The sequence below is a fragment of the Bubalus kerabau genome, chromosome 21, assembly GCF_029407905.1.
Source record: "Bubalus kerabau isolate K-KA32 ecotype Philippines breed swamp buffalo chromosome 21, PCC_UOA_SB_1v2, whole genome shotgun sequence".
NCBI lineage: Eukaryota > Metazoa > Chordata > Mammalia > Artiodactyla > Bovidae > Bubalus > Bubalus kerabau.
The window spans coordinates 10,521,456-10,538,409 of NC_073644.1; the positions used below are offsets into that span (position 1 = coordinate 10,521,456).

At 46.4% G+C, this 16,954-nt stretch overlaps 1 protein-coding gene and 1 pseudogene across 2 annotated transcripts in view; both read left to right on the forward strand.

Annotated features, from left to right (window-relative positions):
- Positions 1-16,954, forward strand: part of CD226 (CD226 molecule) — a 79,637-nt gene that overhangs the window by 16,279 nt on the left and 46,404 nt on the right. For both annotated transcript variants that reach the window (XM_055559233.1, XM_055559232.1), the window contains exons 2-3: positions 7,911-8,075; positions 8,384-8,719. In XM_055559233.1, the coding sequence (XP_055415208.1) occupies positions 8,030-8,075; positions 8,384-8,719 (382 nt within the window). In that variant the 5' untranslated portion in view covers positions 7,911-8,029. The remainder of the gene's footprint in view (positions 1-7,910; positions 8,076-8,383; positions 8,720-16,954) is intronic.
- On the forward strand, positions 1,193-1,643 carry LOC129635980 (40S ribosomal protein S26-like; annotated as a pseudogene).

Below are 16,954 nucleotides of genomic sequence, written 5' to 3' on the forward strand. Positions count from 1 at the left end.
GCAGAGATGTGAGGATTTTAGCTGTGCTTTCTACTTCTGTCAACAAATGGTAACGTTAAAGAGTCTTTTGACTTTTAAACTGTTGAAGAAGTCCTTAATAAGAGTCAATGAAACCACTGGAGGGAGGACTTTTTCTCCTCTCTCCGAGTGGCAGATACTAGTCATCCTGACCTGCTGCTCTTCCTCGTCTTGACAGCAGCGTGCCAGGGGGAACACTTAGAACTACCATTGTCTGGGGGTGTCAGGCAGTTTCATTTGCACAGGATGCTGTTATTGTCTGTTTTGGATTCATTATTGATCATGTGCTCTTTTAACGTTTCCCCTCTTGCTGAGTGAGACCTTGCTGGGGAGAACGTTGTTGCATTTCCTGGGCCAAGACACTGAGATGCCAGTGTCCCCACAAGAGCAGATATAAAGCTGATGGTTAGGTTCTCGCTAGATTCCGAAAGCCCCAAGAAGAAGCCAAAGAGGATCCTACAGAGAAGCAATAGAAACTGCCTCCGCTCCTCCTTCCTTGGTAATAGCAATATATGTATTATGATATGGGTGATGATGATAATGCATGTGTTTGCAGGTGGATGAAAACTTAGGACGTGAGTACAGAAGAGTAATTGTGGAAAAGCCCCTAACCTGTATGAATCTGGATTTTGTGTGGAAGAATGAATTTGCAAGCCTAAGACCCAAGAGATGTAAATAAATAGCACCTACCGTTACAACAGGCTCTGATAGTCGGCACTATGTGAATCATCTGGGTAGATGGGGATGGTTCTGGGTGCTGTTTGTGGTTCAGTTCAGGGCCTATTGTGTCATTTTGAGAAAGGATTGGCCCCAAACTGCAAAGTTTGTCTTTGGGTTGGTCCTGAAAAATCAGTGTGCATTTTGGCCTGAGGCGTCTTCTTTTTTTTTTTTTTTTTTTTTTGTTTTGCCTTATTCATTGGAGAAATAGAAAGATGAGACAAAAGAAAAAATAAAAATCACACCTTGGAATCGGGACAGATTCCAGATTGTAGTTAGATCACATGTTGTGAAATCTAACAAAAGTCATCACTTCACCCACCCACAACACGTTTTGATGGGACACCCACCACGTGCCAGGCAATGCACCAGGCCCTGTGGATACAGCGCTGGACAAAAGCTCATCCTCACCTTGAAGGGGTTTGGTTAGGTATCATAAGAAATTCAGCTCTCTCGCCTCGGCACTTCCGAGATGACCAAGAAAAGAAGGAACAACGGTCGTGCCAAAAAGGGCTGTGGCCATGTGCAGCCTATTTGCTGCACCAACTGTGCCTGATGTGTGCCCAAGGATAAGGCCATTAAGAAGTTAGTCATTTAGAACATCGTAGAGGCCGCAGCCATCAGGGACATTTCTGAAGCAAGAGTTTTCGATGCCTATGTACTTCCCAAGCTGTATGTGAAACTACATTACTGTGTGAGTTGTGCCATTCACAGCAAGGTAGTCAGGAATCGCTCTCGGGAAGCCCGTAAGGACCGAACACCTCCACCCCAATTTAGACCTGCGGGTGCTGCCCCACGTCCTCCACCAAAGCCCATGTAAGGATCCAAGTCCTTAAAGACTGAAGAAATATTGGTTTCTCTGAAAAGACAATAAAATGGAAATTATACTTTAAAAAAAAAAAAAGAAATTCAGCAGCTAAATGGGCCATTGCAAAGGATGTGGTATGTGTTTTGGTCAGGATGTGCCTAGGATTCTCAGGAAATTCAAAGGAAGAACACCTTTCTGTCTTGGGGGGGTGTGCTCAGGGAGAGGACTCTAAAAGGGACATCTAAGCTGAGACCTGCTGGGTGGAAGAAGAACAAGAGAAGTCACAGCAAAGTAACCTCTGCCCTTCAGAATATGTTCCTCAAATTATCAGCCGTTAGGAGCATCAGGAGTGGAGGAAGGGAGTGAGCGAATTTGTAAGACGTGCGCCTTGGAAAAAAACAGCCGAGTTCAAGTGCGTCTGGCCTTGTAAGTCAGCGAGCAGTTGGATCTTCTTTTTGAGGATGGTGAGGCATTGAAGGGAGGACAAGAGTCAGGCAGGTGCTTTGGGAAGCTTCCTTTGTCCCACAACAACGTGCTTGAAAGACACTTATGTAATAAAAGGCAGCACTTCAAGGTCTTTTGCACGCTTTCAGGCATTCACGTGGTCTGCAGAAGAGGCCAGCCTGAGGCTGCAACCCACTGTTCAACGCTGGGGCCAGGTCATGCCTTCTCTTCTGTTTGATGCCACGTTTTCTTGCCAGTATTTCCCAAACTGAATGAACTGAGCCTCAGCCACAAACCCTGTGTGTTGGTTTAACCTCCATCCCCTACTAAGTCAAAAGCATGGATAAAATTAACTCTGCTGTCCTCTGCAACAACCTAGAAAATGTTGTGTGTCTGAAACAAAGAAGCTGATAGATTTGTGGGGAAGGTTCTTAGGAAACCGCCAACCTGTGTGCTTTCTGTGTCAGAGAGTCGGAGAGGCAGAAAACAAAACCGAGAAGGGGATCTGGGAGGCAGCGCTCAGATCTGGGCAGAGATAAACTTCCTGGGCCTCAGAGACTTCTGCCTCTGAAGTTCTTTGATTGGCAGGAAAACGAATGGGGAAGAAAAGGCGAAGTAACCGATTTCAGGTTTTTTCTTTTTGTGCATGTAGTTTCAGTTCAGAGTTAGAACACTGACAGTGAAAGTGCATCTTTTCAAACTGTAGATGCTTACCAGGGGGAAAGAGAAGGGACCAAAGTATATCTGACTTGGAATGAGCCTGAGTGGCTGAAACAGTAGAGATGCTCCCAGAGAGAAGCAGGGCTGCTTGTTGATTGGTTTGAATCCTCCCGGGTGAAATGTCAGTGATTTAACTTCAGCTCCGACCTGAGGGAGCCCTGGTGTGGAGGGGGCGTGGGACCAAGAGGCTCTGGGACAAACCAAGCCCCAGCTGCCCCCAAGACGCACCCCCAGGGAATGAGCGGGGTGGGGAGATGGCCTTGACTGAGAGGGAGTGAGGCCAGGAGGCCCCGATAAACAGGAAGCCCTTACCGGAGATGCACACCGGGAAGAGGACTCAGAACGAGCCGAGCCCTTGCGTCTCCAGGTTGGTGGTAGCCTTCTAGAGGAAGGTTGGATGTGGTCAAACTCACGCTTTCAAACTTAATACTGATCAGGGAGAGGGGGGCTGTGGATCCAGAAGGATGACCAGCGGGGAAAACAGGCAAGTTGCTGCGGGGAAGAGCTGTGACTGACTCCAGGACGACCATTTCCACAAGCATGTAAGTTTAATGATGGGCATAGTTTAGTAAAAGTGTGTCGCTCAAAGTCCTTTTTCTGTCTGTTCCTGGGAAGGTCCGATAGTTTGGATCTTGAGAATAAGAAAACTGGGCCTTTTTTTACCAGTGTTGGGCTGCCTGGCTTAACCTGGTGATGGTAGTTTTGTTACTAAGTCATGTCCAGCTCTTTGCGACCCTATGGACTATAGCCCACCAGGTTCCTCTGTCCAGGGGCATCCTCCAGGCAAGAATGTGGGCGTGGGTTGCCATTCCCTTGTCCAGGGGATCTTCCCCACTCAGGGATCAAACCCCAGTGTCCTGCTTTGCAGGCAGATTCTTTATCAACTGGGCTACCAGGGAAGGCCTCTGGCTTAACCTACCTGCCATCAAGAAAGCCTGAGTGAGGATAACTTAGTCATAAAGGTTTGATCTCCAGGTGTAAATAACCCTAGGCAAGGGATGGCGAACTTCTGCGAAGGGTTGGAGAGTCAACACTTTGAGCTCTGGAGGCCGCATGCTGTTCGGTACAGTTCCTCATATGCCAGGAAACAGCCGAACGGGCATGTCTGAGTTCCCGCTGAGCTGTCTCCAGAGATGGGACAGTGGGCTAGCTTGTTCTGGGGGATCCCAAAGCAAAGTCTCTGCCTTGAGTGGAAGCGAGTTTCCATGGCCCCTCAGAGGCAGCAGAATCTGTCAGAGGGAGGTCTGTGACTGGCCACCAGGCCCTGGTGGGAAAGGTTCTTTTAAGGAGACTCAGTGAAGCAGGAGCAGCCTCTGGACCCTGCTGCTCCCCCGATAGGCTGCGAGCAGGAGCCTCTGAGCAGCCAGGACCCCCAGCCACAGGCCCCGTCAGCTCTCCCTCTGAACACCGGGGAGAGGACAGAGCTCGCGTGGTCTTGACCCGCCCGCCTTGCCGCATTGTTCTCAGGGCTTAGCCCAGGCTTTCTGTTCCACAGCCCTCGGCTCCCGGGCATGTGGGTCGTTGTCCAGGCCGGGAGGAGGAGGTGGGAGCAGGATGGGCTCCCGGATGCACCAAGAGTCTCGGCAGGAGCCCTGGAGGGCAGACTTGGGGAACCGAGGAGAGAGCAGGATCCTCCCAGTCTCACCGGCACTTGGAAAAGCAGAATGCCTCACAGAGAGCAGAGCAGTGCAGCTGAGGAGGTGGGGAGGGTCTGTGAGGACGGCCAAGGGAGGGGCACCCAGCCCAGGACACCCGGCGGGCATCAGCCCTGTGCGTTGAAGTCACACTTCTGCAGTTTGCAGAGATGCGGTCAACGGTAGAGAAGTCAAGGAATGTCTTGATGAATGCCATCCTCAAGAATGGGCTCTTTTTTACACAGGGCTCTATTAGGAAAAATCCTCAAGCCCAAATGCCTTCATAAATCATGCAAAAAAAAAAAAAAAAAGGCTGCCTGCACAGCAAAAAATAGATCCTGCACAGCTTCTGTTTGTCTTCAGCTGGATGTTGATCAATAGGCCACATCCTTAGCAAAGGTGTTGCAGCTGAACCTTATCTCCAGCCCCATGTCTTTCTGCACCTTTAATTCACGTCTGTGACCTCTAGGCCCCTTGAGTGTAGACGCTTCAGAATGCAAGCGCCCTCTGCTCTCTTCACCTGTTAGTAAGTTGGCCTTGGATGTCTTGGGAATGAAGGGGTTACTACAAGTTGTTGTTGATGCACACCCCTTTCCCGGTCAGCCTCCTGCATTCGCCAGTCCTCACTCCCTGGGGGAGGAGGTTCACTGAGGGTCTTTCTGTCTTTCTGATGGGAAGTGTAGATCATTTCCTTGATTCTTCTTGGGTCTACTCAGGCCCCACTTGCCTTCTCCACCTCCAGCCCCCAAATCTGTCATAGTTCTCAGTGGAATGGCTCCGATTAGTCATGATATCCCTGTGGTGTGAGAGAAACCAATGCCCAAACTAGAACAGGTTTTTGTTAGGAGTCGGGAGAGGAAGATGGGTTATGCTCGGCTCTCTTTCTAAGAATTTAAAGCAGACACTTAAGACTGGTGTCTTAAGTGCCTCCAACAGATTCCACCTAGAATCGTATCAGAAGGTCTTTGAGGGCAAACAGCCTCATCCTGTCTCTCTGCACAGTCTAATCTCTTGTCATTTTCTGTCTCCATCTGCCCTCAATGGCTTCAGCTGCAGTGATTTTTTACATTTCCTCCTGGAGCTGGGATTCTTTATACCATCAATACATGTCCCAGGAATCATGCTTGGTGCTGGAACAACAGTGGTAAAATAGCTGCCAAGTCTGAACTCCTCTCTGGATGTCATTTAAGACCCTTTGGATCCAGACACAACTTCATTTGTGTCCCTTCCCACCCCTCTAGGCTGTAGTCACCTCATTCCTGAAAATGCCCCGTGTTATGCACCTTTATCTCCTCTTTCCATTTCTCTCTGTCTTTTTAAATGATATCATTCACATTTTTCTTTGGCTGTGCTTGTGAAATCTTAGTTCCCCGACCAGGGATTGAACCCAGGCCCCATCGGTGAAAGCGTCCAGTGCTAACCACCGGACTACCAGGGCATTCCCTCCTCTTCCCATTTCTCTACTTGGAAAGTCTCATTCAGGTGGAAAAGCCCAGGAAGAGATGCAGCTTTCCTATGAAATCTTCCCCAAATCTGATAGAATGAATTTGTTCCTCTTTGGGGTGTCGTAAAACTCAATCAAACAACTTGAATAGAAATGATTTAGTTTTGTTATCATAAATTGCTCCTTGTATCTGTCTGGTGCAATGTGCTATACATGACTGGAAGGCAGAGACCGTTCTTGTGTCTCCAGGACCTAATCAGGGTCCCTGAGACAGGGCTCAGTAAAATTTTTATCAGATTACTTACAAAACACAGATGACAGTTGCCTCATTGGACTAGGTCACAAAACAGTCATAGGCACAGATGACAGAGGGGAAAGGTTTTGGAAAACAGAGTGCTCTGTAGACATAAGGAAGCACTGTGCGGTATTATACGGACACGTTAGAGTTTTGTTCTGATGATCATTACCTTTTTTTAAATAATTTTGTTTATTATGTTTGGCCGTGCTGGGTCTTCACTGCTGTGCCGGGACTTCCTCTAGGTGCTGCGGGCTGGGTGCCCTGTGCGGGCTGCTCACCGTGGTGGCTTCTCTGGTTGCAGATCACGGGCACTGGGCGCTCGGGCTTCGGTAGCTGGGCTCCCAGCTCCAGAGCACAGGCTCAGTAGTGGTGGCCCATGGGCCTAGTTGCCATGCTGCACGTGGGATCTTCCCAGACCAGGGATTGAACCTGTGTCTCCTGCATTGGCAGACGAATTCTTTACCCCTGAGCCACCAGGGAAACCCTACCATTACATTTCTGATGTCACACTTGAAGTTCCCACATTAGTTACTGATGTGAAGGAGAAAACACATATGGGTGAACTTTGGATGGAATCACGTAGGCTCAGAGTCAACATCAGGCAAAGGTGCCTTTAATGGTTGCTGCTCCCCGTTTTCTCCATTTTTTACCCACCTTTTATTTTGGCCCTTTCATCAGGGGGTCAGGTGCATTCTTCTTCATTGTCTCTTGTTATAGAGGCAATAATATATTTTCCCGCTGACATGGTAGTATGTTCCCAGCAAGTTCTCAGGAAACTGAATATTGTTTTACAAGAGAAGGAGGAGAGCAATGATGCACCTCCTAGGATTATGTAAGATGGAAGCATCAGGAGAAATTGTGTGAAGGGTACACAGACCCTCTCTGTACTTTTTCTGAAAATTCCTGTGCTGCTGCTGCTGCTGCTAAGTTGCTTCAGTCGTGTCCGACTCTGTGCAACCCCATAGATGGCAGCCCACCAGGCTCCCCCGTCCCTGGGATTTTCCAGGCAAGAACACTGGAGTGGGTTGCCATTTCCTTCTCTAGTGCATGAAAGTGAAACGTGAAAGTGAAGTCGCTCAGTCGTGTCCGACTCTTCACAACCCCATGGACTGCAGCCAACCAGGCTCCTCTGTCCATGGGAGTTTCCAGGCAAGAGTACTGGAGTGGGTTGCCATTGCCTTCTCTGGAAAATTCCTGTGACTTTACAATTATTTCAAAATAAAAAGTTAAAAAAAACAATGGTGGATTTGTATATGACCCGAGCCATGCTCTGGAGGGCCTTCTGCAGTCCCTTAATTTACCCCCAAAGCAAATGCCTGAGGTCAGCAAAGAGGCAGAGGTGACGGGTTGGCTGTGACGGTGGGCCACGCACGCTGGTGGAGTTCAGGCCCCTCCCCACACCCAGCAGACTCTGCTCCCGTCTCTTGTTCTCAGTGCAGACTCCCCAGCCCTCCTTCCATGGGGAACACCACCACCTCTTCCCCATCCCCTGCCCTGCTTTGTTTTCCTTCATACACTCACCGCCTCACCACACCCCGTACTTCCATATTTTATTTTCTGTCTCCTTCCTCTAGAAGGTAAGGTGCATGATGGCAAGGATTTTTTTTTTTTTTTAATTTATTGGTCCATCCTCATCACCTAGAGCAGAGCCAGGCACCGAGCATGCGCTCAGACCACATTTGTTTGATGAACGAGTTTTTTGTAGAAAACAAAAGCTTGAAAATAAGCCATTTCCCCAAGAGAGAAGTAATTCGAATCTACCCATCCTTTCACGCGAGTGAGCCTGACTTTGAACCTCAGACCTTTTTTCTTGTGTTCATACTTCAGATAAAGAAGACGCTGCTGATAGGATCTGAGAGGAAGGAAGCAGTGCCTGCTGGCAGGGCTCTGCAGATGACATTATAAATTGTCCTTCTAGAAACCGGCCTCCCCGACGGCTTCCAGAGATGGATCACCTCACCCTCCTCTTGGCAATTCTTTATGTGTACACAGGTAACGATAATGTCTTCATTTAAAGAATTTACTCCTTTTTCAAGTCTTATACTGTGACACGTTCAGAATTTATGATGCTCTGGGTTGGTCTAGATAACTTCTCACTTGTTCAGAAAAACTACAAGTTGCGAATGCCAATAATCAGCAGTGGAAACCTTTTTAGGCTAAGGTAGAAACTGCCAGTCTTTACCGTGATTCCAATGTATTTATAAATATTTATAAGACTATCTTCCTAGGTCTAGAATAAGTTTCTGATATCTCTCTGGTGTTTCAGTCTAATTGAACTCACGTGATGACATGTCTTTCAGCGCCATGTGAAGAGATTTTTTGGGACACGACTGTTAAACTTGCTAAGAATATGACCCTAGAATGTGTATATCCATTAGCGGACACTGTAACCCAGATGGAGTGGTTCAAGATTAAGACGGAGAGAGAGTCCATGGCCATTTTCAACCCTGCATTCCATGGGATCATAAGAGAGGCCTACACTGACAGGGTCTACTTCTCAAATCACACCATGGCCTCTAACGACATGACCCTGTCCTTCCACAATGCCTCTGAGGCGGACGTGGGCTTCTATGCTTGCCTCCTGCATACTTTCCCACACGGAACCTGGGAGAAGGTGATACAGGTGGTCCCACCAGGTAAGTGACGTTTTCGTTTACCTTTTCACCCACCTCCAATATTTGGTTCTACGAAGACCATGTAGCAACTGTGAAATGCCTTACCCTATTTTTGTGTCATTTCCCAGTTGCATCTCTAGATTCTATATTGTTGTTTCAAAGAAATAATACTGTGAATCAATTCCATGTTTCTTAATGTGCTATCATCTTGTGAATTCAAATGTCAAGGGAGAAAGCACAGGCTTTACCTTGCCTTGATGAGAACTTGAACCTCAGTGAAGCTGCTGTGGACAGTGTTTGGGTTCTGGGGCCAGTCACCTGCTGTGTGGTGGTCCCATTTCCTTTTGCAAGACTCCAAGTGCTTCAGCTCTGCGCATTCAGTCCTTTCTGTGGCAGCAAATCTGGGTTTATTAGTGAGTCCTGGGCAGGGTTCAAGCCCCGGCTCCCATTTTCTCTTCACCCAAGTTTCACTAGAGAGGATGCTTTAGAAGTTGCAAGCTGTCATTTCAGGAAGAGTCAAATGAGCTCTTTAAGCGTTTCCTGCCACGTCTGCCAGCGACTGTGGTTCAGTGCTTGGTGAGTGAGTGAGTCCTGCGAGGAATGCCCTCATGGATGGGGTATTATATTTGGAAAAACTCGGTTTTAAAGCCTTTACTTCCTTTATAACCTTGAATTAGCTGCTCAGTCTGTCTGAATCTCAGGTTCCAAAACAGCAAATTGAGTTAATAGCTCCATTCTCTTTGTTGAATGGTTTAGGGATCAGATATGTAAAGAACTTGGTCCTCGATAGCCGGGGAATTATTATTATTGGTAGGTATTATTATTGCTTGTGCTTTTACTTTATTTTTAAAAAATTTAAACAGTTTTTCTTCTGTTATTTTTGGCTGTGCTGATCTTCATGGCCACGTGGGCTTTCTCTAGTTGTGGTGAGCAGGGTCTCCTCTCTTGTTGCGGGGTGCTGGGTCCTCCTTGCGGTGGCTTCTCTTGTTGCGGCTCGTGGACCCTGGCACGCTGGCTCAGTCATTGTGATGCACAGGCCTGGTTGTCCCATGGCACGTAGTTTCTTCCCAGACCAGGGCTCAAACCTGTGTCCCCTGCATTGGCAGGGGGATTCTTTACCACTGGACCACCAGGGTAGGCCTGTGCTTTTGATGCAAAATGACTAACGATGACATTTTTAGATAGACTGGGTAAGGCAAACGTTCGGGACTGTGTTTCCTGTCTGGTGTCTCTCAAGTTATATCCCAAACAGACCTCCAGCAGAGCACATCATATACCACCTGATACAATGCTCTCTTTTTAAGGAATCTGTATTATAAATGAACAACTTACAGTAGTATATAGGAATATCTAATGGTCAGGAGGTGAGACAAACTTCCATGTGTTAGTTTTCCCTTTCTCTTTAGGTATAGCTAAGCTTAAGAATAATTCTGTGCGTATGAATGAGCCTTACAGAGTGTCAGTCAGCAAAATCTCTCCTTAAATACTCACTTATTAAAGACCTCATTCGTCACTCAAGCTCTCATTTGCTGGTGAAAGCTGTTAAAAGCTGTTTGCACGTCTTCAGTGTCTCGTCCACTCTGATGAGCCATGCAGGTGGGGCAGGGGATGACAAGGGTCTTGGGGTGAGCTCTTGGACGCATGGCCTGAGCCACCTGGGCCAGAAACCGATATGCTTCCCCACCCTGCCTTGGGCGGCGAGATTTTGTAGTTTGGGTTCCAAGTCAGGTATTCTGATCTCTGTGAAAGAACAGTCAACTGAAAACAGGTGCACCTGAAACTGACCCAACACCGTAAACCAGCTGTACTCCAGTGAAATGAAAACGTGAAAATACTGTGTTGTGAAGCAGCAGCAAGGTAATATATTTTTCACGGGTGTATTTGAGATCTGTACAGACTTTTCTGCTTCTTTCAAGGTCTTGATTCAATACGATTTATTAGCACTGTCTTCTTTATATGGAAAAAAAAAAACGCTTTGTATAAAAGTTTGTATTTTTCTGTCTCTAGAACTGACATGTCTATGCTCAATTGTCTTAAAATAACCACTGTGAGTGAGAAAGGCTTTTCTTTAAAAAAAAAAACAAAACAGTAGAGCACTGGTTACTAGGGCGGGGAGGTGGGAAGTTGGGGAGATATATGTTGGTCAGAGAACAAAGTTGAAGTTACATAGATGGAATCAGTCTAGAGACCCAATGTACACTGTAAAGACCATAGTTAATGTCATCATCTTGAACACTGGAGGTTTGCTAAGAGAATAGATTTTGGCTGCTCTTCTCAACAACAGCAGCAAAATGTAACTGTGGGGAGAAGATATGTAAATTAACTTGACTATAGCAATTATTCCACATATCATTTTGTGGTATAGGCCCTAAATATATACAATTTTTATTCGGAACAAAAACATGTAGCTTGACCTCTTCTGAAGGTTTAAGGATACAGGGTAGCACTAAATTACTGAGAACTAAATTATGGTTGCCACCCCAAGGTAGGATTTTTAGCACCATGTATGAATGACTTTGGCAATATTTTCCCTTATCCAGATTTATTTCTCCCTGTTGTTATTTTGAGGAAAAGGGAGATCTCTGCCGTATGGGACTTTTTCAGAAACTGTGGTGAGATTGTCAGTCAGTCATCAGTCAGAGAAAGGCCAACTCTCCTTGTTGCCGGAATTCTGATGATGGTATTCTTAAACATATTTTGCTGTTGTTTTTGATCATTTATAGTTTTAAAGGATAGATTGCATTAACCAGCCGGTGAGAGTATTTCATTCACTTTTGAGATTTGGAGGGTTTCATTTTTTCTTTTAAGCTAAGAATGATAGTGAATTTATAAAATATAGTAGCTATATTTCAAAATTAATCTTATATATACTTAAGCTCTTCCATGCATGCTTTATTTTTTAGAACTTATTTATTTATTTACTTTTGGCTGTGCTGGGTCTTGCTTGCCATGCGTGGGCTTTCTCTAGTTGCAGCGAGAGTGGTACTCTCTAGTTGCAGTGCACGGCTTCTCATCGAAGTGGCTTCTCTTGTTGTGGAGCGCTGGTACTGGGCCTGCAGTCTCCAGTTGTTGCTCCATGGGGCGTGGAATCTTCCCTCACCAGGGATCGAACCTATGTCCCCTACCTTGGCAGGGGGACTCTTAACCAGGGGACCACCAGGGAAGTCCCATGTGTGCTTTAGTACATGTCAGGGTCTACAAACATCACCTGTTTGTATAACGTAGAGGGGTAGTTATCTATTTAACAGTGAAAGATTGGACTCAGAATCCAGAGATCTTCATGTGTACAACAGATTGTAAGATCTTTAAAAAGATGAAAGAATTGAGCCACGTGCACTCTAAATATACAGATTTCTCCTCTTTACTGAAAGTTGATAGTGTGCGAGGAGCTCAGTCAACCTTACTGAGGTCTTCTCGTTTAACTCCCCCTCCTTCCCACTTGGATGTAGATGTAACTTAGATTTGAGGGTGAGGACACTGAAGGGAAGTGAGGTCTACTGATCTGTCCAAGTTCTCAGGCTTTGTGTCCACTGGATTGAGTTACAAGTAGAGGTCAGGAAGTGCCGGCTCAGGGGACACGCGAGCAGGCAGGGGCTGAGGGGACACCCATCATTGCTGGTCCCTGCGGTCCTTCTCCTCCTTGAATTTTCAGCACAGAGTGGAAAAGCACGTTGAAGATCTCATTCTGGATAAATGATATTGTTAGTGCAAAATTATGTGAAAATGTGCGTTCCCTTCAGAGCAGGCATTTCTTAATCAGTAACTGATTTAGAGCATTTAATGGCAAGAATGGCTCCATTTATTTCAGTGCCTCATGGAAAAATATCCTGAGGCATCTCGAGAGGGCAGCCCTTTCATGGAAGAGTTTGTGGAGGAAGTGGGGTTGTGGAGAAAATGACTGTGTAACCCACGTGTCTCTGGCTTCACTAGTCAGGGTGAATGTAGTTATATTGATGGAAATGTCCCCCCAAATATGTCATGCACCTCAAATACTCCACCAGCTAACTCTGACCAGGTTAGCTAAATCTGACTCATGCCAGGTGTGCATGAGGAAGATACTTATCCTCTGGTTTAATGCTCATGAAACAAGGTGGGGTCGGAGGTAATGTGTTCCCATTCTGTGTGTGCTCAGTTGCTCAATCATGTCCGACTCTTGGCTATTCAACGGACAGTAGCCCACCAGGCTCCTCTGCAAGAATACTGGAGTGGGTTGTCATTTCCTCCTCCAGGGGATCTTCCCAACCCAGAGATTGAACTCACATCTCCTGCATGGGGAGGTAGGTTTACCACTGTGCCTCCTGGGAAGTCCAAATACAGCTGAGGAAACCGAAGGGTCATTAGCCAATTCAAGGTTGCCGAGTTGCAACACCAGGGTGAGACCAGGTGGTATTTTCAAAGAATGAAAAGGAGAGCTGGATGCCAGCAGAGTGGGTGTGAACAAGGAGGCTTAGGAGGAACAGGTCCTGCTGGACTAGAGAACTTGGAAGGATCTTTTAAAAAATTATGATATGATTGCTGTACAGTATGATATAAGCTGGGCTTCCATGGTGGCTCATACAGTAAAGAATCTGCCTGCAAGCCTGGAGACCTGGGTTCAACCCCTGAGTTGGGAAGATCCCCTGGAGATGGGAATGGTAACCCACTCCAGTATTCTTGCCTGGAGAATCCCATGGACAGAGGAGTCTGCTGGGTCAATGGGTTTACAAAGAGTTGGAACACAACTGAGGGACTAACACACACACACGCACACACACATATGATATAAATCACAGGCATACAGTGTAGTGATTCACAATTTTTAAAAGTTACACCTCATTGATGGTCATTAAAAAATATTGGCAATATTCCCCTGGTGGCTCAGATGGTAAGGAATCTGCGTGCAATCCAGGAGACCCAGTTCGATCCCTGAGTCAGGAATATCCTCTGGAGAAGGGAATGTCTACCTGCTCCAGTATTCTTGCCTGGAAAATTCCATGGACAGAGGAGCCTGGCGGGCTACAGTCCATGGGGTCGTAAAGAGTCAAACACGACTGAACAACTAATACTCCCTGTGTTGTACAATATATCCTTGTAGCTTATTTAATACATAGTACATTTTTACAAGGAATTTTTTAGCATAGCCTGGGGGAGGGAAAGAGAGAAAATGGAGGGAAAAAAGTGGGGGTGCTGATGGCCACGAGAAGGGCATGGGGAAGTCTGATTCAGGCAGATGGAGACTGGATGGTGTGACTGGAGGGCAGACTGGAGGGACTGTGACGGTGGGACCCTCTCTCTGCGCTCACAGCAGAGGTTCTCTATGGGCCCAGGTAAGGTTTTATACAGTAGATTCTGTGTTTAAAAAAAGAAGCCAAAGCCCACAGAGCAGCAGAAAGTCAGAGAAGAGCCTGGAAATATTGGACGGCCCAATGTTGCTGTGCCTGATGGAGTTTGAACTTGACTCTGCAGTGTAGACCATCGGAAGTCTCTGAATGTTTTCAGAGGGAGACACATAATAAACCAGTTTTTTCCCTCACTACCTACATTAAACTCATTGCAGCCTTATAGAAGGGGAAGAGTTGAAGGGCAGGTGAACAAATATTAATAATATTTTATGAGTTGGAATGCTTATCCACGGGTGACAGGAGTGCGAGTTGGTGGATCTATTGTGTTAATGGTGATGGTAATACTCAGGGCTGTTCAGAGAAACAGAGTCAATACCGTGTGTCATGTGATTTTGGATAGGGCAGGCCAGCAGGTGGAGACCCAGGAGGACCCAGTGATGGTGCAGATGCCATCGGGAAGCACCTGCTGAAGGCGGGAGGGGGGCGGTCTTTTTCTTGTATTCAGACCTTCAAGTGATTGGATGAGGCCCACACACATTAGGGAGACCAATCTTCTTGCTCAGCAGTCACCAATTTAAATGATAATCTTAACTAAAACTGACTCATTGGAAAAGACCCTGATGCTAGGAAAGATTGAGGGCAAAAGCAGAAGAGGGCAACAGAGGATGAGATGGTTGGATGGCATCACTGATTCAATGGACACAAACTTGGGCAAACTCTGGGAGATGGTGAAGGAAAGGGAGGCCTGGAGTGCTGCAGTCCGTGGGGTCACAAAGAGTTGGATACAACCTGGCAACTGAACAATAACTTAACCAAAACCACTCTCCAAATTAATACCCTAAATTTAGCTATCACATCTATTTGGAAAATGATACTGCTTTAGTTAAAGAATCCGATTCCTAAGACCTAATCATTCCACCCCATTGTGTATTCTGGGGATTGCCCACATGTAGGAGACATGCCTGAGAAGGTTTAGGCAGCAGGTCGCTGTGACAGCCTGCAAATGAATGACTGATCACGGTCCCCGACCAGGATGAATTTGGGGAACATCATGTGAGAGGAAAAAAGCAAGGGTTTCTGGAGAACACATAGGGTACGATTCCTTTCCTTTACAGTTTAGAAACATGCAGGGCTAAGCGATATGTTACTTAGAGATGCACACATGTGCTGAAACTCTGAGGAAAGCACAGGCTGGAAAGAGATGGAGTCAAGGAGAGACATGAGGGTCTTCAGAGTTCCCAGTCAGGTGTTTTTCTTATCCAGGAGCTTTGTTTCCCATCTGTCTTAAAAATGTTTTATGAAATTCCTCTCAAATCTATTGAATTTCTAATAATAATAAAAAGACAGTGAAGAAGAATGCATTTGCGATTTTGAGCAGTTCACAGATAATTATCTAAATTAAGGGTGAGATCTTCATTCTGATTTGGGCTAGAGGTCCAGAAGAGGGAAAATGGTCCAAATTTTTATGATTCAAGGGCTGAAAAATGATGGTTTCATTTAAAAAGATGGGAACTTAGGAGATGGCTTGTCTTGGAAGAGAGGAAGTAACTGCAAATGGTTTCAAATACATTGAGTTGAAAAGTAGCCTTTGACCAGTTAATGGATTGGGATTATGGAACAGAAAACCAAAAGAAAGTTGAGGACTGAAGACATTTGGATGATCACCCAGCACATGTGAAGACGGCAGTTAACCAATCAAGTTCTTGTGGGTGGGAGGAAGCTGAGACCATCACGTCAGAGGATGGTCACACTGAAGCTGGTGGGGAGCATTCGTGTTACAGACTGGAGAGGGCCGGGGGCGGGGAGGGAGAAAGTGGAGGACTCTCAAGCAGGACGGGGGCTCTTGGTGCGGGAGCTGCTGTGTTCATGGCAGAAGTGCTCTGTGTCATTGTATCATGCAGGCTTCTCACCCTGTCTTCTTCGGCACTCCAGCCCCACCTGCTCCCATCTCAACTTGGACAGTGAGGGTGTTCCTCACTGTCTCCTTTCTTTTGTTCTTTCCTGGGTGGGATGAGACTCCCTGTATGTCATCCACACTTGGCCTTACTACTACTACTACTACTAAGTCGCTTCAGTCGTGTCCGACTCTGTGCGACCCCATAGATGGCAACCCACCAGGCTCCCCCGTCCCTGGGATTCTCCAGGCAAGAACACTGGAGTGGGTTGCCATTTCCTTCTCCAATGCATGAAAGTGAAAAGTGAAAGTTAAGTTGCTCAGTCGTGTCTGACTCAGCGACCCCATGGACTATGGACTACCAGGCTCCTCCATCCATGGGATTTTCCAGGCAAGAGTACTGGAGAGGGGTGCCATTGCCTTCTCTGACATTTGGCCTTAGATGGGTCTTATTGCTACGCCCGTCAATGTCAATATTTGCTCTTGTCTTGCCAGTTGGTTTTTCTAAAGTTGGGGTATCTTTAAATTTTATTTAAAGCTGGAAATGGGAAAGTGGCCCAGATCTGGCAGGTAGACCTGGCTGGGCTGATTTGTGGGACTGACATCACTCACCCACTAATTCACTCATCACGGCTTTATTGAGAGCCTGCTCTATTCAAGATAATGTCTGTGCTTGGGAAATTAGAGAGACACGATCTTAGCTCTAAACCGTACACAGAGTATTAGGGGAGATAGAAGTTGTGTATTGCAAATTATAATTTAAAGCCAAGAGTAAGTTCTATTTACTTTCAACCGGGAAATTCAGGATAAATTTCCTGGAAACAGGGAATTTGAAGTTCACCCTGATGGAGGTAAATTTGAATATTTGGATAAGGAGATAGTAGCATTCAGGAGAATCACTTCAAATATTATCTAAAAAGTAGACAACTTTGGCTCTGCTTTAACCCACTTTGCAAGACAACACCTAGGCGTGTGCTTCTCTGGTGGCTCAGACGGTAAAGAATCTGCTTGCAACGCGGGAGACCCGGGTTTGATCCCTGG